This window comes from Lutjanus erythropterus, chromosome 8, assembly GCF_056507025.1.
Source record: "Lutjanus erythropterus isolate fLutEry1 chromosome 8, fLutEry1.hap2, whole genome shotgun sequence".
Taxonomy (NCBI): domain Eukaryota; kingdom Metazoa; phylum Chordata; class Actinopteri; order Lutjaniformes; family Lutjanidae; genus Lutjanus; species Lutjanus erythropterus.
Window position 1 is genome coordinate 2170760 of NC_139324.1, and position 26837 is coordinate 2197596.

At 37.9% G+C, this 26837-nt stretch overlaps 1 protein-coding gene across 4 annotated transcripts in view; it reads right to left on the minus strand.

Moving 5' to 3' along the window:
• The window catches only part of gulp1a (GULP PTB domain containing engulfment adaptor 1a), a 136980-nt gene that overhangs the window by 5406 nt on the left and 104737 nt on the right, over positions 1-26837 (minus strand). For 3 of the 4 annotated variants that reach the window (XM_084724233.1, XM_084724236.1, XM_084724234.1), the window contains 8 exons: positions 20146-20207; positions 11130-11201; positions 5795-5893; positions 5507-5644; positions 5218-5334; positions 3953-4039; positions 1688-1918; positions 504-642 (listed from right to left, as the gene is read on the minus strand). In XM_084724233.1, the coding sequence (XP_084580359.1) occupies positions 504-642; positions 1688-1918; positions 3953-4039; positions 5218-5334; positions 5507-5644; positions 5795-5893; positions 11130-11201; positions 20146-20207 (945 nt within the window). The remainder of the gene's footprint in view (positions 1-503; positions 643-1687; positions 1919-3952; positions 4040-5217; positions 5335-5506; positions 5645-5794; positions 5894-11129; positions 11202-20145; positions 20208-26837) is intronic. The other variant, XM_084724235.1, reaches the window with a different exon arrangement.

Sequence of the window (26837 nt, forward strand, 5' to 3'; positions counted from 1 at the left end):
GATCCAAAAGGTTTCTAAATCCAGAAACATGAATAAAATATTTCTTAATACTCCATAAGTTTCTAGTTTTTGAGATGTGTTTATTTTTATGAATACAAAGGTGTTTTGATACTTTCATCTGCAATACAAATATTTCCCAAGTGCCTGTGCTGATGTTTTTTTTCTGTGATGGCATTTTCTAGATCTTAAAGATAAAAAATAGGAGAAGAAAAGTGCTGAATGCTGTTTCAGGACTTTGTTGTCATGTCAGAATTGTCCTTTTATTTCAGCAGGTCAAATAAGATTTAACTCCTTTCCTTTTCATTCATGAGATGTGCAAATAGATTTCTGGAGTGATTGTGAACAAATTATAGATTTTTCCTTTTTCTGGAGATGTGCATTATGTGGGCAAAAGCGACAAATGAAAATATCCATACAATATGTATAACCTAAGCCCAAATTTATTGACTCAATCCTACATATATTTTGTGTTCTGAAAGTGATGTAAAAAGAGGACTACTTACTTATATCTGGTGGTAATGTGGTTGGTGGTGGTGGTGGGCAGCCATTACTGGCCTGTGTGGGCACCAGCGGTGTCACAGGGGAGAAGGGAACCATGTCGAAAACATCTGTAGACTGTGGTTTCATGGAGATGCTCCCAGCCTGTATATGAAATGGTGGAAATTCTTAAAAGTGAAGTTTGGATTATTTGATATGGGGCCGCATTAAGTACTTATCCATGGTCAATGTATTAACTACAGTAGATGTTGATCAGCACGCCCCTATTTTGGAGAAGCAGATAGGAGTACCAGCACAGACGCTAAGCTAATGTACTGCTGTAGACAGGGTTAGCAACAAAATGTATTTTAGCCACCTAAGAAAAACCCGAATCAAATCAGGTGAAGTGTTTGCTTGTCTTTACAATATTTCCAGTGCTTCACTTTGCGATCAAGCAGCCTTTTTCAAAGGGAAACTGATGTCATAGTAGCCAATATCTCTGTCTCAAAACCAACCAAACTCCAAAGGCAAAATAAGTAATTTTACCTTACAGAACAGTTGCTGGATTATTGTTGCCTTGATCAGTTAGGTTGTGCTATTATGTGATTTTGGTGAACCCGAACTATCCCTTTAAAACACTTAAGTCATACAATAACATAAACAAACCAATAAATTCAGTGAATGGTTTTGACTCCAAACGGAGTCTGGATGGTTTGATGAGAGCATCATTTGGCTTAATACTGGTGGTTTCCCATCAGAAAAAGCTGTTTGACAGCAAAGTAAAGTGGTGAAAATATCTAAATCTAGTTATAATGTACATATGTAAATATAATGTACAGCTGTTGTTACACTTACATTGATGTTTTTTAGGGGGCTAAAATAAGTTTTGCTGCTTTGCTGCATAGTTTCCTACACCAGTAATCCTACTGCTTCTCCAAACTGGCAGCGTGCCGACCAACATCTACTGTAATTAACACACTGACTACAGATAAGTAGCTCATATAACCCTCTTCAAATAATCCATACTATCCCTTTAAGCCAAAGTCAGACTTGTGTAAGCTTTCACACAGACAAATTACACAACTATTTTTATACAAAAGCAATAGAAGAAGCACAAACAGCAGAAAGACAAAAGCAGAAGATAGTGAGGCCTCAGGGGCAGCAACAGAGCACAAAGCAGAAAAGAAAGAAAAAAGCATAGAGTGTTTACGCGAGGCCGCGGGATGCTGCATCCCTCAGTAGGCTTAGGAGGAAGGAGAGCGGGTTTGGCAGGCGGAGGAGTTAGTAGCCCGGCAGACAGGTTGGACTCCGGCGAGCTCATAGGAGTGAGCGTGACAGAGGAGATTTCCAGACAGGAGAGCGACTTGATGCTGTGACACCAGAAGAGAGAGGAGGGCCTCTGCAGCATGTACGCTTCATTAGCTGCGTTTATGTGCAGCGGCTGAGAAGAGATCGCAGACAGAAAATGACCAGAGAGACAATATTATTCAGCCTTGTATAGCTGGAGAGGTGTGGGTAATTGCATGCACAGGAGGCTGTCACAGGTACTGGCATTTGGCCCAATTAGATGGTGAATGTATCACATTCCTCATCAGACCAATCAGGTGTGTAATTGCTTCGCTTCAGACACAGCTTAGAACTCCACAACTCCTTCCAGATAGGTTTGGTCATTCCAAACTGGAGGTTGAGGTCATGCATTTAATCACAGAAGCAGAATCAGCAAACCCAGCTGTCCTTAAAAACTGTTTAAAAAGTTGGAAGCTTAAAGGGAAACTTCAATATTTTTTTAATCTGGACTAATGGGGACAACAATTTTTGAAACCGGTCCAGAATTGAGCAAGAGCGCTGCACCTGGCAACAGGACACAATGTTTTAAGGATTTTAATGAGTAATTTAATATATTCTATTTTATTTTATTTTGAATAAACTAGAGTTAGTGATTGTTGGAGCAATGGAAAGACAAACCTAAGGCTGGGATGATAAACTTACCTCCCAATTTTATACAAACACAATACCTGGGTGCTGATTCAATATGTATTAGTACACCGTATATCAGGACTAATACTTCCAAAAACAACCCTCATTACATGACAGTCAGTCTTTGCATTTTTTATCAGCAGCATCATTGCTTTACAGCTCATAAAAGTAATAAATTAAACACTTTTGAAGTTAAGTGATATATTTATCTGATAAAGCCTATGTAAAATAAGATGTTAGGCCAAAATGGCTGGAAGTTTTGACCCCTTCAGGTTGCTGTAACTGGTCAGTGTGTAGTGTTCAAGCCACAGTAATAGACTGAGTTAGCAATGAGGAGTCATCATTATCGTTATTAATTTGTTTTAATGCAGCAAAGAAAATACATGGCTGAAGGTATAAGCACATGCCTGTTTATGATAAGCATGTGTAGTAAAATGGATCCGTTTGTTTTGATAATATTACAATGATCATAATGCTAATTTCTATTAGCATGTCAATGGGAATTTCTATGATGTGTTAGCATATAATTAGTAGACTAAGTGCTAGTTAATTTTATATATGTGTGTGTGTGTAAAAATCGACTCAGAAATCATAAAAAAAGAATAGTTCTTCTGTCCCACTCCTAAACAAACCAAGCTTGTTCTGGTGCGTTTTATTTTGTTGCTGTCAGGTTTGAATTAAGTGTGTTTTTTGATGTTTCTGTAAATGGAGCCTGGTGGCTTTGGCGAGCATGATAAAACAGCTGTTACTGGTTAAACAAAACATATTTCCTTCTTAAACAAAAAGGTCTATCTCTGTAGAGATCATTTCTATAATTTTGTGAGACACTTAGAATAACAATCTGTGCCTGTCAGTGGCAAAAACAAGCAATTTTACTGGACATCCATCGACGGTGCACAATTGGCCATAAGGATTACTTTGCAGCCTATTTCACAGCTGACAGCCTCAGCGGTTTCGCTCAACACTGAACCAATTTAAAAAAAAAATTGTTGTCCCTATTACTCACTTAGACACAAAGGCATTGGAAAATATGGCACAGGCTGAAAAATAACAAAGTTACCCTTTAAATGTGATCATCTTTTCTAATTTAAAGATGGTTGTGGTGATAAATTGATTCCAAATGGTTTGAGCGTCACATTACATGACAAGCTGTTTTAGTTTTTTGCTGAAGTTGCAGTTAAAGTAAGACTGATTTCTGAGATCAGAAACAAATCTTAATCAATAAAAAGTTCAATAAAAAAGCTTAATTCATAATCAATTAAACACACACTTGCTCAATTCAGTACACTAAAGGGTTCTGCTGCTTCAGCCATGTTTGATCTGGACAGACCAGCAGCTTATGATGGCTGATGTCACCTAATGTTTAAGTATATAACATTTTCCCTCAATTGTGGCCACAGTAGCTGCTATTGAAGAAGTTGCATAAACTTGCTTTAATATGAAGAATCCAAATTTTCAATCATTTCAATCTCTACATTGAGGAGGTGTGTGTTCTTACTGGTGGCACATGAGCGATCATCAGCTGTTCTTCAAGATCTTGAAGTTGTTGCTTTAGCTCAGAGTTTTCCGTTTCCAGTTCTTGAATCTGCAGAAAAGCAAGAGCAGTTCAGTCATTTTACATACCAGCAGTCAATCAAAGCCAAATCAACTGCAGTACGGTGTCTGATACCATGAACAACCAAATTAACTGCGGAATTTTAAAGAAATTATGACAATTATGAAGACAGGCAACATTTTGACATGATACTCTATCTTCTATTTTCAATATCCTGTGAAAACCAAGAATCCAAAAATTATTTGATAATATAACAGGTCTGTTTTCAGATTTATGATGATACTCTTTTTTAAGATCATCTAATTTGTGTTTAAATGGTTTGTTCAGGTCCAGAAGTTATGGGATTTTCTAACACCATGAATGAATGTTTAATCCTTCATCAGACACGGTTGTCACTGGACTGGATACTGACATAACCTGTCAATGTTCTTGTTATGATGACTTGACATAAGCCAACACAACATAACCTGTCAACACAACATATTAATGTCTATGTTATGACAATATAAATATGCCATAGCAGGCCTACATCTCAAGCTTAAAGAAACTACTGAGCTCTATGTGTCAAGATTACACTGAACAGTCATATCTGGTTGGTTTTGACACTGGTTATCATGAGACCATTATACCTTCTAGAGGCTGACATCTCATACAATTTCAATTGTGCATGAAAAATGACAGAACTGTCCGAATGACAACAGTAATAAACATTCACCTGTCAAAAAGTGTTATACACATCCTTTGAAATGTGTTAAGTTACCTAAAACACCAAATAGAAGTCTTTCTGACCTGCGATTGACCAAAGTCTCCAGTCATTACACTTTAAGATTATTGTGATTACATGTCACACTGGTGGTTAGCCACCACACCCTGTCAGTCATTTAATCAATTTCATAATAATGTCTTAATAAGTCACTATTTAAATAAAACCACTGGGAAAGCACCACAGTTTCGGTAGGATGAATAATAATTCAATTTAAAATTGGTTCTGTACCAATAGTGCTTACTATCATTAATATTCATTACTGACATTTTTCATCAACATGGCTTAATTGTCCACACTGGATCATTTAAAACAATCAATAGAAACAAGCTCTGCATTAATTAATAAAAAATACCAATGTGTCAGCATGGTGGTACAAGTTTTCAAAGTAAATTAAAGTCTTTGTTAAGGTAAACAAGCTGAATCAACTGGATGTGAGACGTACTCTTTTCTGTAGGCTCCCAATCTGTTTCCTGGTTTCCACGTCTTTGCCTCCAGACTCCAGGAACTTCTTGTAGGCCAAGTCAAAGGCCTGACCAATCGTTAGAGTTATCTCTTCTGCCTGCAGCACAGGAGGAAAGACTTAATCATCATAATTATATAAAAGATATAAGAATACCAATCACAATGAGAGCAATTAAAGCACAGTATCAATATATAAAACATATACAGTGATTCTACATTCTGCCTAATGTGTTTGTTTCACAGAAGACAAGGAAGCAGATGACACTTACACACTTTTCACTGTCAAACACATAGCAGAGGTGTTTGTTGGATTCCGAGTCTTTGCAGATAAAAGTGAATATCCTTTTATCTGTCTTGTCATCTGCACAGAAGGATATCCGGTGTAACTGACAGTTATGCTGCACATCCTGGAAAACAAACACAATACATTCATTATTTACTGACTTCAAAACCATTCTTTGTCTACACGGTGTTTGTTATCAGGATAACCACAGGTGTCATGTAGCTGCAGTTTCAGCACACCTGCTGAACAAGAAAATTCAACGATTTGGACTCACTTTTGTCTTGGGGTCTAGTATCTTCACACCATAAATGGAGATCTGCAACTCCACCTTCGGGATCTTCTGTCCCTCTGACTTCTTGATGTGTCTCTGAAACTGCCAAATAAGAGAAATCACCAAAAGAAAAAATAATGCACTGACATACAACAGTAAAAAACAGGTCCAACCCCATCTGGGCTCAGCTGGTTGGTCGATATGCTCTTGTCTGACCAATTTCTCACTGATTGGACAATTGCTGGTGGTGCTAACACAAGGAGAAAAGAGCTTCTTAATCTATTATCCTGGGAGGCAGGAGGGACACATGCAGACCTGATGTATTTCATTTTTGAGTGACAGGCTATATTGTGTTTGAAATAATATTGATTATGTATAACAATCATATCTAAATAAATTTTATTCTATAAATTCCTTTCTGTTTTTATAATCCTAATGTAACAGATTATAAGACAGGAAGTTAGAATACTCCTTTCTCACCCCGACCTAACATAGACTGATACATCAACCCTCAGCCTCAGGCAACAGTAGATAAAGTGGTATACGGTATAAGTGGTATAAGTGTTTATTTACAACAAAACAATAAAGTTTAACACTTTGAACACTAATATCTTGTCTCTGTACTATAATCAACTGAATTATCAAGCTTTATTATCATATTATTATTATTTTTTGGAATTCCGGTTGTACACACCCTTAAAAGCTGCTAATTTTCAAGGAGTAACACAATATTGTCACTTCATAAAGTTGTTATAATGAATGCACCAGCAATCAAAAAGCAAGTCCATTACTCACTCTTCATTTAGCTCTGTTTTGGTCTCCACCATCTCCTGTGAAAAATATCTGGTTCTTTAGCTGCTAAGTGCTCCGATATGTTCACCAGATAGTCACTTGTGTTGTCTGCCTGCTATTTGATGCTGAGCAGGTAATGTGAAGCAGGTTCATTGCAGCTTTTTGCAGTGAAAACAGCTGCCTGCTGCAGTTGAAAATGCTACTGTAATGTAATTACATTTTGCACCTTGAGGTTAGATTTGCTACAATAAAAATTTAAAAAGTTCCAGACACAGACAGACATTCGTGGGAATAAAACAGCAGCATGTTATTAAAGACTGTTCTCATTTCCAGGTTGTCAGATATCAAAGTTTTGCCGTGGCTAGTTTCATAATGCCAGACAATCAGAGATCTCGCCGTCTCCCGATTGTCTGGGGATCTCTCAATGCAAGGTAGCTGCTTGAAGTACAAGTGCTAACAAACCTACACCACTTATATTTTTTGAAGGACACACTTTACCGGACATGATGCATTCTCCCCATTTTCCTCAGTAGCAAGTACACAATGTCACCACCCCAATATGAAGGGCAGCTCTAAAGGCTTGATTCGACAATGGAAGTTTTTGTTTTTTTGACTCTCTTAATTGTTCCACCCAGTTTTAACAATGAAAACTGTGAGATTGCTCTCAGTCTCTATTGAGCAAAGTGTTTAGGGCTTAAGTGTGTTTAGAGACTAACCTGTGAGTCTATGTCACACCCCACAGGGTCTCATACAATCACACAATTTACCTCTTAGCATCTGTATAACATTCACTGAGCTTTCAAGTACCTTCAATGTAAACTCATCTATGTCAGGTGACGTAGAGCATTTAACTCAACTTCATATGCATCACATGACTTACTTCACTTAAGTAATGTGATATACGTAATGTAACATACTTATTTTAACCCAGACCATGATATTTTCCAAAAACTGACCAAACTGTGACTGTATCACAATAGGGTTGGACAACTGGATGAATCTATTGCCTATCGACGATGGGCTGAATCCATCAACGGTTCCATCAAGATATCGGCGATCGCCAATGGATGGGCTGATGATGGTTGGCTGGAAAATTTTAACATACTGCCCAAGCCTATTTCACAATGTTAACTATATTTTGAAATGGCTTTCTGGCAACACCTTATAGGTGCATCTGTATGAGACACTGAGGGCTGTGACAAACATGTTGGTACCTGATGACCTGGGATGAGAATGAGTTGGTTATCTTTAAAAGCAGATGAGGATTTGTTTAAGAAATTATTACCCTTAAGGTTAAGTGTTTTACAGAAGATTAAAGAGGACATTAAACAAATCTGTGATTCATCCAATGTGTCACTCTTTCAAGCACTGCCAAAAAACAATTTCAGTCTTTCACAGTTATTTTGCCAAGTTACATAAAAATTAACTGACTTGGCAGTGCATTTAGGTCAATGACCAAGAAAATGTCTGCTAAAAGGGAAGTGAATACTGTTGGCTGAGGAGACACTGTATTATTACTTGTAAGGACATGTGCAGGAAGCTGATACCACTGTGCAGTACACTATAAATGTTTAGGAAGTGTCCACTATAGCTATAAGAATAAGAGAAGATTGATACTACAGTCCCATCGTTTATCCAATTTCACTCTCCAATGTGAAACCTTGTAAAGACCAAGACAGTGTGTGTATCAGTATGCCTACAAGATACCACAGTATTTTTATAGCCTCTACATTATGGCACTTAAATGAAACATTCAGCTGTAATCAAGCCCTTGTAAGTCCTTGAGTAAAGCTTCTAAAATTTAAGACATTTACTTTTCAGGAGCCTGCAGACACGAGCATGAATAGACCGGGAGAGACAACAGTCAGTGTGAGTTACGGGGAGATTTATCTTGCTTGAGTAAAAAGATGCAGGCATTTATGTTCTAACTGATGTGAGAGTATAGTATTTGACCTAAACTGTGGGCCTTCCAGGACAGCCTCTCAATCCTCATTTTTGCACAACCAACAATTTCTTTTCCTTTGGAACCACAATCCTGTCCGAATTTCCACTGTATCTAGGAGAGTAACCATGGAGCCTTGGACTCCAAACAGGCTTTCAAGATTAAATGTAACGTAACATTAGAGGTATGGGTTTGGGAAAACAGTCCTCCCCTACAAGTGGCCTCACAGATTCAACTCTTGGCAGGAGAAGACAGAGGAGAGGCCAGCAGGCAGCGAGCACAGCCACATTACCAAGAAGCTGTGAGAAAGCAGAGCTTCTCTGGGTTGTGTTTCCCATGCATAAAGACTAGCGCTGCTAGTTAAGTTAAACTTGATGAATGTTGAAGAGGGAACTCAGGTTAAGTGTCATTCACTGTGGAAGTTTAATGAAACTGTGCCTGATTATATAAAAAAAAACTTGAGCCTAAAAAACAAATAAGCCTGTTTGTCAGAGCTTTCCAAAATGACCCACTGAGCATTTTCTGGCAGACTTAGTTAAGGAAAGATCTTTGTCCTGGTTGAAGAAAAACAACACTGATTGCTGGTAATGCAGTGGAACATGAATCCTGGTCTCTGGTGCCGAAACCCTTTGTGCCCCCTTTGCCTTTGACTATAAGCTTAACTATATTACATCTGTCAAATTCACTTCTTTCAGTTACTCAGCTCTGTCATATTTGATTTTAACTATGTTCTAGTCACTAGAGACCTGAGTTATGTAAGCATGTAACATTTTTTATTCATGGTATGCTGGATGCAAGTGATACTGAATATCCAAATATACTGCAAATGCTAAAACACTTTCAAATAAATCTGCAAAAGAGAATGCAAATGAATGTTTCTGTCCGCTAAGCAGTATGTGGTGCCAACAGTCCAGTCGGAAAAAAACATTGTAAAATTGCAGAAGAAGTGGGCGCAACAATATAGGATTAGAAGAACCTCAAAAAGTCAAAAAACAGACTGTTAGTTTCATGTATTAATGTGAGGGGAGTTACATCAGATCATGGATGGATTATACAGTAGAGCCATGGGAGCTTGGGAACTTGATCTAAATATCTTTGTCTACATGCTGTGAAATGTTGTTGTTATGTCTTAATGTTGTGAAATCATTGCCCTGCTGTTCAGCTTTCATATTATTATTCTGCACCTTTTTTTTACAGTATGTTGTTGCTATAGTGTATAAAGTCTACCAGTCATAAAATCCCATTAGCACTCTGCTTCCTTGTTTTGGTAGTGCAGTTTTCACACCTGATTTGAGGAACTATACTCAAGACCACCTTTTCAAGTGGACCCGATACACACTGTTCACACCAATCAAACAAACTGAACTCTGGGGTCAAGTGTTCATGGATCTGGGCCCAGGTCCCTGATGTGAAAGCACCTAACCAGTCAGCACTAAATGGCAGACGAAGTTGCTGGTGAACACAGTGGAACATTTATCTGCCAAAGAGCCAGGTATTTCCCTCAGGAGTTGGTGGAGACCAAAACAGAGGTAAAAGCAGAGTTGGCTGACAAGTTTCTCCCCATCAGCGTTGTAATGTGATAACATGTAAGTGTTCACAGATTGTTACACTGCCAAGTGACCAAAAAAATCAATTAATGCAAGTCTGAAGCAAAGTAAAAACTGCAATAATTCATTTTATGGCCATTTGGGTTGCTATAGCAAACAGAGGAACATCAGCATTCATTTTAAGTTTCTATTAAATATTCACTCCTTTCAGCTCTGTAGCGTGCAGTTAGGGTTATTGGGGCTTCAGTGCAGGAAACACAGGTTATGAAAGAGGAATCTGAGGGCCAAAAGACCAAAAGCCTAAAACACTCCACAGGGTTGTGTGGAACTACAGAGATGGTGATGATTCTCTGTAAGTTAGTTACTACAAACAGCACTTTTTACACCACGTATAGCAATTTAAACCAATGTTAATACATGATTAGTGGGCTTTACTCAACGCATTAATTAACAAATCTTATTATTGCATATTTGTGTTTGTTTGAATGGCATTAACACTAACAGTGTAACTTTATATTAAAGAATTATATTGTTTCAAGAAATCTTTTATCCCCCTTATTAATATGCAAACTTAGACTGCAGCAGCTAATTAGATCATGTACTTCATACGAGGAGCCAGTGGTGGAGAATATTAAGTTAAGGTTTTTATGATGTGTCACTGAGTTCTGTCTGGGTTATTAAAGCACCTGTGCTTTAATAAAGTGACTTCTTAAAAAAAAATGGTGTGTCTGTATTTTAAAAAATGTTATGGTTGGAGGATTCGAGCTCGGGGTAAGAAAACAACAGGTTCCACAGCAGATAAATATCCGGTTTATTGAATTGTACATCTACCCGGTGAAGGGTTGACTGAGCAAACTGCTGTGCTTATCCAGCAGTTATAGGCATCCACGCTCGGGAGCTGAAAAACTCCAAGGGCACCTTGCTGGTAACTGATGAGGGAGGGGAGCATTGTCACTCACTCCCACCCCGCCTTGCTCCGAGTATCTAATCCAATCCAGTCACTCAAGAACATTCTTCTATCCTTCAGGCTACAGCTTACTCTGAGGACTGGATTTACCTTGAGCTTTCTGACTGCATCCTTTACAACTTCCGTGCCTTTTGGGCCTTCAACCTCTGTGTTGCCAAGGAACTGAAAGAGAACAAAAGAGGGCAAGCACACATCAGTGATTTGACAGTAACACAACAGAGACATACAATACACTGTATATAAGCAAGTGTAACAAGACACAACAAGCTGTACTTTATATCAAATTAGACAAAAATTAATAATAATCTATTCTTTATTAGACAGTATTAGGTCCTTTATTAGCTCCTTAATTTGGGACACATTACAGCAGAATTGTATCGTAAACTTAAGTGTGTTGTTTTCAGCTGTTAGGCTCTAATTAGACTTTATATGAGGATAATTAGGGACACATTACAACAGAACTGTAAGTGTATTGTTTCCCACTGTTAGACCCTTATAAGACTTTGTTGTAGGATATTCAGGGACACATTACAACAGATCTGTACCGTAACTCTGCAAAGTGAAGTGACACATCGGCTACTTTTCCATTTAAAAACAACATCAAACCAGTTCTGCTAAATAAAAGCCAAAGTTTTAGAGGTAGAAGAATATTTTGTCTGTGGGTGACTGCACACTCTAATAAGGGTCTATCAGTCGGAAATGATACACTTAAGTTTACAGTACAGTTATGCAGCATATCATTAAGTATATGGTGTCTACTTATGGTGTACTGTCTAATAAAGAACATACAATTTCTAGTTTTTGTCTAATTTGAAACAAAATACAGCTTGTTGTGTTTTACTACTGGAATTTACAATAAAGTGCAATCACAATTATTTCATACACCAGGCCACTTGGAGTAAACTGTGGAAGAGTCCTTTGGTTTTAAAGTGTAGATGAGCAGATTTCTATCTGCATGAAGAATGAACTCCTTCATATTAACATACCAATCACAGGTGACATTTGCGATAATATCATCTGGCATTTATTATTCAAAGTTTAAATGAATTTCGATATCATTATGATCAAATTGTTCATGCTCACATCTTTTAGAGACATACCATCTTATACAATTTCCCTCGCCTTATGCATGTGTGGAATGTGATTAATGAAATGCACAAACAAACACATAGACAGACATGCACACATTTGTGCCGGCACTTCTGCCGTTCTCCAACAGATGGAGCCATTAACCTTTGTGCCTGAACATGGTGTTTTCCATCTGGCAGCAGCAGCAGTAATTGTTCCAGTCACACACACTGCTCCAGTGCCTCCGGAGCTTAATGTGTGTAGCCTGTTCCAATATCAGACTTCATAAACACTGGTGTCAGCTTCTTAAAGGTTGGAAAAAACAAAATAACAACGTCTCCCACTGGAACCCAGCAGACAGCTCAGACAGACATGGATTGTCTCCATGACACAAAATCTGTGAGGAGCTTTCCATGACTTGACTTTTGACAATATCTGCTGTCCTTGTAGCTTATATGCACTCTTAGAAATAAAAGTGATAACTAGAATCATGAAGCTTGTGGGTCTCGGTAGAACCTTGCCACTCGGTACCCTTTCAGAGAGTTCTACCTAGAGTCCAACATAAAGAGTTATATCAGGAACTATGAGTGAAAGATTTCACCTAGAGCACCCAATGAGAGGTTCTTAAAGAGAACACGATGCAAAACAACCTGTAGAATATGACATGGTCATATTGGTTAACAAGGAAAACTGTTTTTGGTTCCAACTGGCAACCAACCTTTTAGGTTCTGAACCAGTTTCTTTGTGGAAATGCTCAGTGTGGTTCAAAAGTAGGTGCTTTCACAGAACAAAGGTGGTTCCATGTGGTGGAAAAAGGCCCAGAGTTACATCAAGAATGTTTCCACCTTCTAAGGGTATGAATAAGAACCCACCCGGAGGGTTGTACCAAGAACCTTTTTATATTCAAAAGGTTTTATCTAGAACCCTTTTATATTACAGTACAAAGGATTTCAACAATTATTGAAGAATTCTTCGTCCCAAAAGGGTTCTTTGGATGAAAATTGTTCTTAATGGAACCTTTAGTCTGACAATCCAAGTGGTCTGAGAGAAAACTAGACTTCTGCTCCTCCTCTTTTCTCTGATTTCAGGCGTTATATAATCTAGCCCGTGACAGGAAACTTTGGCCAATCACAGGTCAGTAAGATAATGGATTGTTGAGTCTTATTCCCAGGTCAGCAAATACTGATGCTTTGGGTTGGTGGCGATCCAAGGGATTGAAATTCAGCAATCAACTAACTTTCTCCAGAACTGCTTACTGCACCTTTAAATGGACTTGGTAATTGGTTATGATTATTCTGATGCTATTCTCATTCATGCTATATTAAAAAATCACTTTAATAATCTTTAAAAGAAATATAAAAACAGTTAAAGAATAAAATTAGTTTATATTTAACACATGTAAGAAATTAAACATGCAATTTTTTTTTTTACAAATATTAAAACAGTCTAGTGTCTAAATGAAAAATACCAAAATGGCACTTCTCAGTTAAGTCAGAAAACAGACTGAGGCTTCATATGGATGTGTCAGCACTCTGTGCTGGTGTGACAAATGTACTCTACACACTTAAGGACATGTCTGAGAGCACCGCTGACAGATGCCCAGAATAGAATGGAGAAGCTCTTGTTCCTGACCAGTGCATTCTGGGCTGCGACTGGGGAGGTTTCACAGAGCAGACCAAGCCTGGAGGCTCATCCATCAACTGGTGCATGCAGCTGAAAAACGAACCACCCCTGCCCCTCATTCCCCACGGTGAGGGTTCGCCCTTAAGCTTAAAGGGACTGTGCACACCCAAATGCAAAAATCAAACAAAATATGCACAAATATTTCAACCCCCTGGCAGCTCTGAAAAGTTCACTGAGATGACACGAGTGAAAGCTGCAGTCAAATCTAGAAAGGGCAGGATGTGTGTCATGAGCAATTTAGGTGGCTTCTGAATGTGATATGATTGTTGATGTCAGACAAGATGAACCCGGCAGCTCTGGCGTGCACCGCTCAATGTTTTCTTGCTTTCTGCAGTCCATAGATCAATGACACTTGTTGATTACAGGAGTCAGCAGAGACTCATTGAAGCTGCACCCATAAAAGCACCAATAGCAGCTTTTCACAACAGCCAAAGGCAAGTTGACATCTCAGAGCAAGTGAAGAGAAGTGATGGAGCACTGAAACAGATGGGACGCAGAAGCAGCGGACGGTGTCTATTGTCATGTCAACAGAATATAAAGATAATCAAATTCAAAACAGGAAAATGCCGCCTGGACTGACAAATCCTGATTGCTGTGGTGACTTGTTGACAACACGGTAAAAATTTGGCATCGACATTAAACTGCACATCTGTCTTGCTTCAGTGAATGTACAGGCTGGTGGTGTTAGAAAGTTTCTTGATACACAAGTATGCTGTCATGTTTAAAATCTGAGCTGCAACAAACAATTATTTTTTGGGCTGCATTTTTTCATTGTTGAATAATCTGTTGATTATTTTCTTGATTAATCCATTAGTTCTCTGGTCTATAAAATATCAGAAAATTGTTGATCAGTGTTTCCCAAAGTCTGAGATGATCCTCAAATGAGTTGTTTTTCCTGAAGCCCAAAGATATTCAGTTTATTGTCATAAAGGAGAAGAAACCATATAATTACAAAATTATATAAAATATTCACATTTAAGAATTTTGATTTGACTGATTATCAATTAGTTGGTGATTAATTTAATAATTGATTAATAATTGATAAATCGTTGCAGCTCTCATCGTTTTGTTGATAAAATGTTAATAAATGGTGAAAAATGCCTGTTAGAATTCCTCACAGCCCATAGAAAGGTATTCAAATAGTTTATTTTATTTTATTAAAAGCTCTCTGTCTGAATTTCCTTATTGTTTTGTTGTGCTCGGGACATTTCACCAACCCAAAATGTTGGTATTTGATGTCCTGATGCAAACAGCTTGGAAAAATCCTACTACCTTTAATCTGTGGCTGCAATGAATTTTTAAGTGATTTTGAAACTATCTGAATGTATTTCTGATACCTCTATATGACTTACATAAGTTAACCAGACCATCCGTGAGAAGATTGGCTACTTCTATATAGTTACTGTGAATGATTTCCAATAAGTTGGATTCTCTGTGAAATCAGATGAAACGAGCCTGTGTTTACATTTTCAAAGGCAAAGTTACAGACAGTAGTAGGTTAGCCAGTTAAAAAGAAACAGGAGGAGATTTTTATCTTTAACTTCATAGTTTTTGGTTATAATGGTGGAAACACTGCCTTCAACAAGTTCCTTGTTGAAGCTTTAATCAATTAGTAGTTTAGTCTATAAAAGTCAGAAAGTAGTGAAAAACACTCATTATAGTTTCCCAGAGCCCAAGGTGACATCTTGAAATTGTTTGTTTTGTTGACTTACACTGCAAGAACAAAGATATTCAGTATATTATCATATATGACAAAGAGAAGCAGCAAATCTTCACATTTGAGAAGATGACACCAGAGAATGTTTGGCAAATTTGCATGTAAAATGATTAAACAGTTATCAAAAGAGCTGCCAAATAATTTTCTGTCAGTAGAGTAATCAATTAATGAACTAACTGTAGCAGCTTTAGTATCACTGTAGCATCACAGCAGGGCACCTGGATAATCTATTCTCTGTGAAAGAGACACTCTGAAGCAGAGCAATGGCAAAGATTATAAATGATAAGTACTGATGTCGACAGTCCCCACATTCAAACCACTCCAGTTTTTTTTTTATCTTTCATACAGTATATGATTTATTCAGCTGAATTACATTTCCCGCAGGTTTAATTTATAATGGAGCTGTTCTTTCAAGGAAAGGAAATCAATAACTTTTTATGAACTCAGACAAAAATAAAAGTCTCAGAATTGTAACTCTCTGTTCCCTCAATTACACAGTTCTTTCTGTGATTGTCCAAAAATTGCAACATCTGTCATGATTCATGTCTTTTCTCAGAAACAAGACATCACCCTGGGCTCTGACATTTACAGACTAAATAATGAATTAGTTAATTGATAAAATAATTCCCAGATTAACCTGTAATGAAACAATCATAAATTGTTGTCCTAAAAGCTGAACTTCCTAACGTGAGAACAAGCTGTTTATATGAATAAAACTAGTTTTGAAAGACTGAATGCTTTGCTTGTGTCTTGTTCTGGATGGTTTGGAAGAAGTCAAAGTTACACAAGACAAGTCTAAACATAAATAGAAAGTTTTAACTGTAGATTGTACCCAAGTTGGCAACAAATAAAAATAAAAAATAGAAAAGACAAGAGCTTAGCTTCTCAATAGCTGCAACAGCCCAAGCCCTGCTTCCTACTATAGGACTGTACTCTGTCATAGAAAAGCCTGGAGCGAAAAACTTGGGCTCAAGAAAATAAAGAAAATATTGCACATGGTTTAGTCCTGCAAACCAAAATGTTTTAAGGCACATACTATTTTATGATCTTGTTGAATCAATGGATCAAAAAATTAAATCTAGTACTTTTGAGGCAAAAAAGGGATCCTCTATTCTGACTAGCTAGAAGGTTGTACAGTAAATTGCCAACTGAGTTGATTTTCAACAATTCTGAGCCCTTTAAACCAGGGAGAATAAGCCAAGAACAGTCTCAGCACTTTGGCTGTCTCATTCCCTCCAATTCCTTCAGTGATGAGCGGTGCACTCGGATCTCAGCAAATTCAGCCAGACAGGCAACTCATCAGTGAAAGCTGACAATATGCTTTGATTTTAGAGAAGTGTTCTCTGTCACATCCCCCGCTCTCTCTGCTGCGTTACAGTGAGGGAACTTCAGCGGTTTGGAGGATGTGGTAGTTTTCGGAGTTCCACCTCAGTTTCATCCTTACATTTCTGAAGCTCAGGATGCAGGCTGACACATTCAGTGCTTCAGAGCAGAGGAAGAGAAAACGAGTCTGACAGGGAGGTGCTCCCTGAGTGAGACAGTCCTCCTGCAAGATGTGTTTGTTTGGACTTTTTTTTTGGGAAGTATTTTAAAGCCAGGACCAAATGCACCATTTCTTTTTCATCTTAAGTCAGCAGCACTTTTTATTCTGCACCTTTCATACACATGTGCAGCCTAAAGTGCCTAACATAGCAAAATTTTAAACAACAAAGAAAAAAGTAAAGAGAATATATCCAAGTGAAAGGTGTATATATTGAAAATAGTCTTGTGTGTACAGCCCTGTATTTAGTTCTTTACATTTTATATTCCTTAGATTTTATATTTTCTTAATCTGATATGTATATACATATTTTCTACTTTTTATCTTAATTTTTATAAGTATTTATTGTCACTTTCTATCTGTACTGCTTGAGCTACTGTGACAAGTGAATTTCCCTGGTGTGGGATCAATAAAGTTCATCTTATCTTATCTCATCTTTAAAAAATAAATTAAAAAAAGGACTAAAAATAAAACAATAATATCTTAAAAATCAATAAAAAGTCGATACAATAAAATAAAATCAACAACAGGGAGAAGGTAGTGTAAAAAAAAAAAAAAGATTAAAACTTAAAATCTAAGCTTATAACATTACTCCAACTTAAAAGACAGATTAAAAAGACAGGTCTTGAATTTCCTTTTAAAAATAATAATACCCAGAAGCAGTTAGTTCTGTACTTTAGGACAGGGGTGTCAAACTCAATCACAGAAGGGGCCAAAATGTAATACAGTCACGGGCCAAACAGGATTAACATTTATTAAACTGTCTAAAACTGACTATGTTTTATTCAGAAATATGAATTTGAACAGCCAGACTGCAACAACGTTTTCCTCAATAAAATAAATAAGATTTAAAATATTTTTTTTTCCTTCAACAATAACAAAAGAAAACGAGAATATTTCAGCTCAGAATATTTAAACTCATATATCCAGGTGGGGGTTACATTTCAAAATGCTTTCTTTTTGTCTGCACACAAGATATCGCACACTTTAATCATGCAAACCCTCAATGGCACTGCATTATATGCTCATATAATAATATTACAAACCCATCAGCCCATCAGGTACAGATGAACATATTAACCTGCTGAATTTAACATTAAGGCCAAAACACACTGAGATCTTCAACAGAAAAGTCAACTGTAGCTTCTATGGTGCACTGCAGGCTTCAGATTTAAAATGTAACACCACAGAACCAGCAGTATTTTAGGAAAAGGTTAAACTGCACACTGACACACTGAGGAGATGAAGAGGAGAGACAGAGTCTGGACTCTTCATCATGACTTACAATAATGCAGCAATTAAGTATTTAAAAGTACACAAATCAGACTTGGAGTAAAAAAGTCGTGCACCACAGAAGTGTACATTAATATTATGATTCATGATCATAAAGTTTTTTATCTCTCTCTCTCTCTCTCTCCCTCTCTCTCTCTCTCTCTCTCTCTCTCTCTCTCTCTCTCTCTGCTGTGGGTCAGTCTTATTTTTATTTTTACCTGGTTTCAGGTGGAGCTGCAGCTCATCTCCCTCCTCATATACTTGTGTTTCTTTGCACTGAGTCAGTTGCCTAAACAGACAAACCTGTTTACATTGTCGTTTGACAGAAGCTCGTGTCTTCACGACTGCGAGCTGATTTATTTCTCGAGTTGCGCGGCAGCTGACGCAGTGCATTGTGGGACTGAGTGAGTGGTGGGAGTGCTATTTACGAATGGGCCATTCATAATAGACACATGAAATTATCTCGCGGGCTGTATATAATTGAATCTTGAGGCCTTGAGTTTGACACATTCTCCTAAAGTTTAGGAGCAGAAAGGCAAAATGAAGGCAGCCCCACAGTACTTTTATGGGACACATAAGGAATATTTGGAGGACCTCAATAATCTCTCTGGAACACAAAATGAAAGAAAATCTCTGGAAAACCTCTTTAAATTATTCTTAGTCAGGGCCAGGAGCTTCTGCTGGTTTCGACAGACGCACGAGTCACTTTACATAAACACTCATTAATGAATGAAGAAATCAGGAAGGCTAAAACACAGCAAGAAAACTTTCAAATTAAAGTTTGACGAGGAAGATCTCCCCCCATCACAGCACTGAGGGAAAACAGCTGCTCAGGAAGATAAATACTAGAATATACATAGAGTAGATTGTCAGTTCATATCGAAGCTGTCGTGACATTCAAATTAAATCATCCACCATTAAATATCCAAATTACTGTTGACATGTACTTCTTAAAGGGATAGTTTGGATTATTTAAAGTGAGGTTGTGGGAGGTACTTATCAATAAGCAGTAAACATGCATCCAATTTAGGGAAGCAGCACGACTATCGATGTAGGAAGCTAAGCAATATCCTGCTGTGGACGGGGTCTGCATCAAAACAGATTTTAGCTGTCAGGGCTTTGTTATATTGCTCTCTCCAAAGAAACCAGTAATTTTACCTCTGACACCTCAGGAGTTGCTGGTCCAATGCTGCCTTGATCTTTGTTTGCATTGTTGTGTGCTTTCCGGGTTATAAAAGTATAGTTTGGATTCACAGCATTCACACAATGATATAACAAACTAACAGACTGAGGACTGCATTGGATGCCCAACTACTGTATTCTGTGTGGTAAAGGAGTCACTCTTAAAGTTACTCTTGAGAGAGCAATATTTGGCTCAGATTTCCATCAGGAAAAGGAAAAAAAGAAAAGGTAAAAGACTGTTTGATGGCAAAGTAAAGTGGTGAAAATATTCTAAATTTATATTATAAATTTTTGGGTGCCTCTTTTATTAAATAGGTAAAATATGTTTTGCTGCTGAATCTGACCCTTTTCAAATCATCTGAACCATCCCTTGAAATGAGGTGACTTGGAAAATAAAATGGATGATGTAAAGGGGTAGAAGGTGTTGGGGCAATGCTGGTGGCTTCATCATGTGCAAACAGGAAAAACAAAACACTGCCCTCAGTGAAAGGCCTGGCTGTCTCGGGAGAAATGCATCATGGAACGCCTGGCCTGGAGGTGTCGGTTTGTTAGGCCCGACCACAGAAGGAGGGATTTTGTTTTATTTCTGTGTCAGTTTGGACACTATGGTCCCTGCAACACAACAGTGTGATGGTGAAACATACCTTGGCGTTGTAGGGTATGTAATGCTTGGCCAGTGCCTCCGGGGTGTGCATCCATGATTTATCTGAAATGACACAAACACCTCACTCAATAAAAAGATTCTAAATCAATGGTTTCACACAATTAAGTACGGCAGAGGTACAAGCAACTACAAAGGTGGTTAAATCTCTCACAAGTGAAAGTGTGAGGAGTGAAAATACACAACAAAGAACTAAACTTTGACATCACAGAAAAAGGAAGAGCTCGATATAAAAACAGCCACATGAATTTGGATCAAGAACCAAGGAGACAGATCACATTTGGTTTGATCAAAGCATTTTTTATACAACCACAGTCTGACTTGTTGGTCACTGAGCAGCTCGACTGGAACAGCTGGAGGTCCGTACACAAGGGCAATGTCACTTCTTCACCTATATTTATCATACAGGTCCAGTAATTGAACCTGTGGCCTTGTAGTCACGAGTCCACTTGTCTAAAAGTGTAATCAGGCTGAGTGCAGGACAAATTTGAGAATAAAAAGATTGCACATGCACAATGACACATGCAGCGCAATTCCACTGATTGACAGTTGGTGGCAGTGACATGCAAAGAAGCATGACAATGACTCCACAAAGGTAGTGAAAAAGAAGTCTGCAAGCTATTGTAGTTTTCGCTCATTCACTTTAGCTCAGTTCTTAGATGAGAACTACATCATTAAGTCAAATCTCTGAACAATTCACTTGCAACAGATTCGAATTTCTCATTCATTCAAGCAAACTGACCCTTCCTAAGTGCCGCCTCTTTTTGTTCTATGTGTTCTAATAAATAACAGGTGGGCAAACTTGGAACCTAATGACTGATACTGATTAGCTATCTAGTTAGCTTGCATTATGCTAAAATCAGCTAATTTAAGATGTGAATATATGTTGCTTTTACAGGTCCCAATACAACATCTTTGAACCACCTTCAAAATTTGTTTTTCTTTCCAACATTAAAGATCCGAGCACATAGCGAAGACAAAAAAGGAAGGGGAAAAGTTGACTGATGTACCAAGCTTGCTCAGCTGTCACTGGAGCATAGAGAGAAAAGAGGCGGGACTTGGAAAGGGTCAGCCGCACGTGTTTTGACACAGGAGTGCAAAAAATTGTTTACAGTTTACACACTTGCACATGATTTGCTGATCAAAACTGATGAGTCTATTCTCACTGAAATTGTCAAAATCTTCACAACTTCTAAACGTTCCTTCATTGTTTGAGCCATCACATGCAAAATGATCCATTCAGTTATCACAATCTGTCAGAATACATGTATATTCCACAAATGCCTGAAGTTTCTGATGTCTGCTAAATTGACCTGCCAGATGACAGTAATGAACTAGGAATCACATGGGTGCATTTTGTGGCAATTTTTCTATATGTGACTTTACATATAAGAAAACATGAAAAAGTGACTTTCTGTTTACAGTACATGTAGCACATTCCTTCGCAGATATACAAGCGTGCATGTCAGTTTTCTGTGTGCTACAGTATTGTGCAACGTTGACTTTCCTCAGTAAACTTTTTCCTTGAAATCTGAATTTAAAAAGCTCAGCGTGATTCACAACAGGAATTCAGCCGACTGACATTCTTGTATAGCACAGGAAGCAGTGTCAACAAAAAAGTAGAACAAAACTGTGTATATAAGAAACATTTCCAGAGTTGAGTTGGTGAAAAAACACCTAAACATTTTGGGCAGTACAGCTCACACAGTAACAACAAAAGATTAATTTGAAAGATTTGAAAGATTAATTAATTTACAGACATAAAAACTAGATTTTGAAGCATTGATGAAACATTTTGGGTGAACAGAGTTGTGATGTCCCATGAAACAGCTGTGACAATTGCACAATTTAGAGAATGTTAAGATTCTTTCAAAAATTAGGCCAAGAGAGAGAGAAAAACACCATATTGCAAAATTTGAAGTATTCAAAAAAAAAAAGAAGAGATTTTATAAGTAAGGAACTCAACATGTTTGTGGATGTTTTTGGTAAGAAACACTGTAAACTGACTTTGTTTTATTTAAAAGAAAACTCAAACAGGGCAACTTTAAGGTGGAGATGAAAACTCAAAATCAAAAGGCTGACAAAAGAAAAAAGAATAACAAAGGCTGGACTGAGCTCCCTAGAAAGTTTTGAGATCAGTGAGAATCTGAGTTGTCACACAAACACACAGGGAGGTGGTAATGTGCACATCCCATTCTCTGCTCAGGTCAGGTGTAAGGCAACAACAAATTCTAACTCCAGCAGGTTATCACCTTCTTTAGTCTAATAAAACCTTTTGGGGCAGCTATAATTCAGCATGGATGCCTGATTAGAAAGACATACAGTAACACCGACTGATTACAGCTAACACACACTTATTGCACAGAGTCTAGCAGTAAAATTTGTACGTAATAAATGGAGACTAACCCCCTGTCTAGACCGCTAGCGAGCCAGACGCATTTTTCACTTGCAAGTTGCTCACACAACAGAAACACTCTCATTTTGATCTATGCAGCTGTCCACACCAGCTCTGTGCGTCTCGTGTCCCAGCTGCATCTGACGAGCATAAACATGACCCAAATTTAATTTTTTTGAAAAATACATGCACAAAGGCAAGAATGGTGGAAAATAAAAAGGCACTGAAAATGTCTTTTATCCACATTTTGTAACTTAGGTGAAGCAGAGTGTGCTCCAGCTCACTCTGCTCTGGTTTAATGCCACAGACTCTGCCGTCACTTCACCCAGCAGCTAAGACGCAAGACAGGAACTTCGTGGACTTCTTCTGCAGTGTTTATTCATGTGCAAACTGTACATTCACTACCACTAGACAACATCTATTCACCTCAACTCCCTCTCTGTGCAGACTGTCGCTCTTCATACTCATCCTGTCATTATTTCTACTGCCACTAGAAGTCACCTCCTAACAATAAATGTAAACATGGGTTGTAATAAGCTGCTTGCACAAACTTAACTTAATGAGTTTCAGCTATAACAGCTGCCATTGTCATCAGCGTGTAAACTGTACCATTGATAAAACAAACAGCCCTCAGCTGTTAAAATCGATACACATACACAATTAATCCAGTGACAGAAAGCGTAATTAAGAGTAGATTTAGAACCTTTTTGTAGCTGTTTTTAAGCTCTGTTTAACAGATGGCTTTTAAAGTGCATCTGTCAGATGCAGTTTTTCTTGCAGAAAATTAAAGACGGTCCACTAATTTTATGCGGGCTTCATTATTTTATTGCAGGACTATTAATCAAACACATTTAAATTGAATTGGCTAATGTCGGCCTATCAGATCTAGAGTTAGTAGACTTTGGATCTTAGAGGACCCCGATTAGTTGACTTTACTGTTAAAACTGATAAAATAACAATGGCAGACAAGAGGTTTTTCAAAACTTTTTCACAGAATTAATATAATCAGAGATAACATATTTTAAATATATCACACATTGCTGAATGTCTGGTTAATAACTTAATAAAAATTAGAGACAGCCTTTGACGAATACACCAACACAAAATGAGCAGTGGATCAGAGATCAATGACCCGTTCATTGATGGTTTTCAGCATTTCTTAATCATCCGCTGATTAAGGATCCTTTTCTTTCTTCATTTCCCATTCATAAACGGCTTATCACCCTGTTAATGAATCCTGTGACAAAAGATGCATGACTGTGACCTTGGGGCACTCAACTTCTGAAGACTGATTGCGTTAATCAAGACATGCAAGGTGCAAACGACATGAATCTACTTTAGCATGTCCTCTGCATAAGTATGCTAATGACTTTGTTTACATTGATGTTGCTGGTTAAGTGGCTTGATGAATTCAAAGTCTATTCTAATTAGTGTAATTTGGTTCTCCAGCATTTGTTTAATTGTGATTGCTTATATTTGCTAATCTACCTTATTACTTACATGGAAACCAGTTCTTGACTTAATAATAAATAAATGATGCAGAGAAAGTTTTCAGACACTGCATACTAAAGTGCAGACTTTCCCTCTACTTAAATTGTCCTCCTTTTAAGTTTACTCAACAGCTGCGCAATGAGATTATCCCCTGCTTGCACCTTGCAACAGTCTCCTCCAAAGTGCAATCAATTTCCTGGTGGGACTCTTGAATGAAAGTTGATAAAAGGACAATGTATCTGCTCCTTCCTTGCGCAGCTAAGGAGGGTTAGAGACTGTAAATTTCAAGAAGGACTGGAAGGAGGAAGGAAGGAGGAGGTGAGGGCTGACACAGCGGCATGGCAGGTAGGCTGACATTTTTTCAAGGCGTCAGCACACACTGTTCTGATTAAACGAGGGAAGGTGGGGGGGCATGCTTCTTTCTTTCTCTTTGCTGGATAAAATGGCAACTACGTGAGCACACCAAAAGTGGCAAAAAGTGGCTTTGCGGGTTGCAAAAAGGGAGGATTAACTGTTGGGGTGTGAGGATGAGATGTGATGTCTGAAGGTCATTCTGTGTGGTTGAGTTGTCAGGTGTTGGATGAAGATTCAAGAGATGACAGCCTGAAAAGTGTCAATGCATCTCTGTCACACTGCAGTCTACTGCATACTGCTCTCTGGAGACAGACAGTGCTTTGCCTCTCAGTGCTTTTCGGTCTCTTGCAGAAGTGCTTAGCACATGTGAAATTATAAAGGTCATGAGTCCTTCATGCATGTTACACTCCAGCAACTAATAGCAAAAGCTGCCTTCATATTTCTCCTGTCACATCAGGGTTGGGTCTTGATTACAAAGCATTGAGGCAAAGCACCCCTCAACCCAAAAGTCATCTAATATTGATCCTGCAGCCCTGTCTCCTACAAATTACATAATGCCGACTGAAATACGTTTTCACATAATGAGGAAATTTTGTTAAATTCTATGAATGACAAGTCTCAAAAAGGCAAATACTGAACGCATCAGTTGTGTTCACTGACAACGTTTTCCCCCACAACAGGCAATATTGCAATACACTATTGAGTTGTAGTGACTATTAGGGATGTTCTTGGTGACTAATTCCCCTGTTGATCAAGAATAAATTTTAATCTAGGCAAGTCGACTGGCCTAAAAGTAAGAAAATGCCCACAAAACCTTAAAAATTAAAACTGAGCACCATTTATTTTGCACTGCCCCCCAAAAATATTGCATGTACTGAGATTGATTTGAAGGCATTAATGGCTTTTTTTAGTAACCAAATTGTATTAAAAATGCTGCTGAAATGTGTCACTGTACATCGTGCATTATGAACATCACAAATTATCTTACAAAACATGACGACAAATCACTAAATGCATTATCTTTTCAACCTGAGCTTTGAAAAACAACAGTGTTTACCCGGTAACGTTAGCAGTGCAGCAACAGCAGCCTGCTCTTCTTGCAGGAAAATGTCCACATCTGTGCAGAATGTGGTTACACACGCCAAACAGGCATTAGCAAGGGCTGCCGTTCAATGGGGCTACAGCTTCGATGGGCAGCAGCACAACATTTTAGTGGCACAAGTTAACTTAAAAATATCAATAAATGGGTTAACTGACTAGTATTTCTGGTACCAGCTGGTGAGGGTGGCGACAATTAATCATACAGTCAAATAACCAAGCACATTCCTAATGATTAAAACATTATTTAAATGTCTGAATTGAGTTGATAAACTTGTGGAGATTCTTTCCAAGTCATATTTAACTGAAATGACCATCTTTTCCTAACCTTACAGTGCTTTTGTTGCAGGAGTTTGGATGTGAACCCCGGGCTGCGGTATCCAATTCCTGCCCGTAAGCACCACCTTTAAAGAAAAGTTTAGTAAATTTAGTAAAATATAAACATAATTTCTAGGAGGCAGGGTTAGATTCTGATGTTTAACACTATGCTCTTGTTTTCCAGCTTGAATCGTAACATTTGCCTCATTTAAAATGCAACCTGATCTATTGGCAAGTGTGTGGACCACAGCCCAAAGATACCTGCTCTAATTAAAGAGAGTAGACAGATATAAATGGTTAATCGTTTGGCATGGGAGAACAGAAAAAGAAAGAAAAAGAAACAATGTGTACCTTTAGTTAAGAATATTGCCTCACTCGTCAGCAATACAAATAAAAAAAAGTCTCTGGAGAAGTGTTGGCTCTTATCTGCCTCAGCTGCAGATTAAACAAAAGCTGTAACACATTACTGAATTCACATCTCATGGCGAGCAGTCCATATGAGCAGCTAATTACAAAATTAAGTAAGTTGAAGTTATGACTCAGACACTGGCAATGCTGCCTTCGATACTGTTTCTTTTAAATGAACATTTTGTAGTGTAAAAAACAGCATTACAGACCAAATATTATTCTGTAATTTGTATTGGAGAGCACTGGAGGAAAAGGGCCCAGCATTATGCACAGACAAATGTCCAGCACACTGTGGTAATGTGTGGATTTATTGATGGCCTGATCTATTAGACCTTTATCACAAACTATCTCTCCTTATCTACAAGCTAACAGATGTATTTCCTTTTATCTCACTCTTCTTTATCTCTTCTTTTCCTTGTGTGAATCCAGCCACTGGGCTGATAAAGGCTCTTCACAGGCTTTGATGTTAAGGAGATATTGTGTACATTCAAAGAAAACTGGAGAACAGTTTTCTAAAGTCCTCCACTTTATCATATCCTTCACCTTTAGATATATTGTAAGTAAGGTTAAGGAGATTTTTTTTCTATAAAACATGCAACAAAGATGAAATA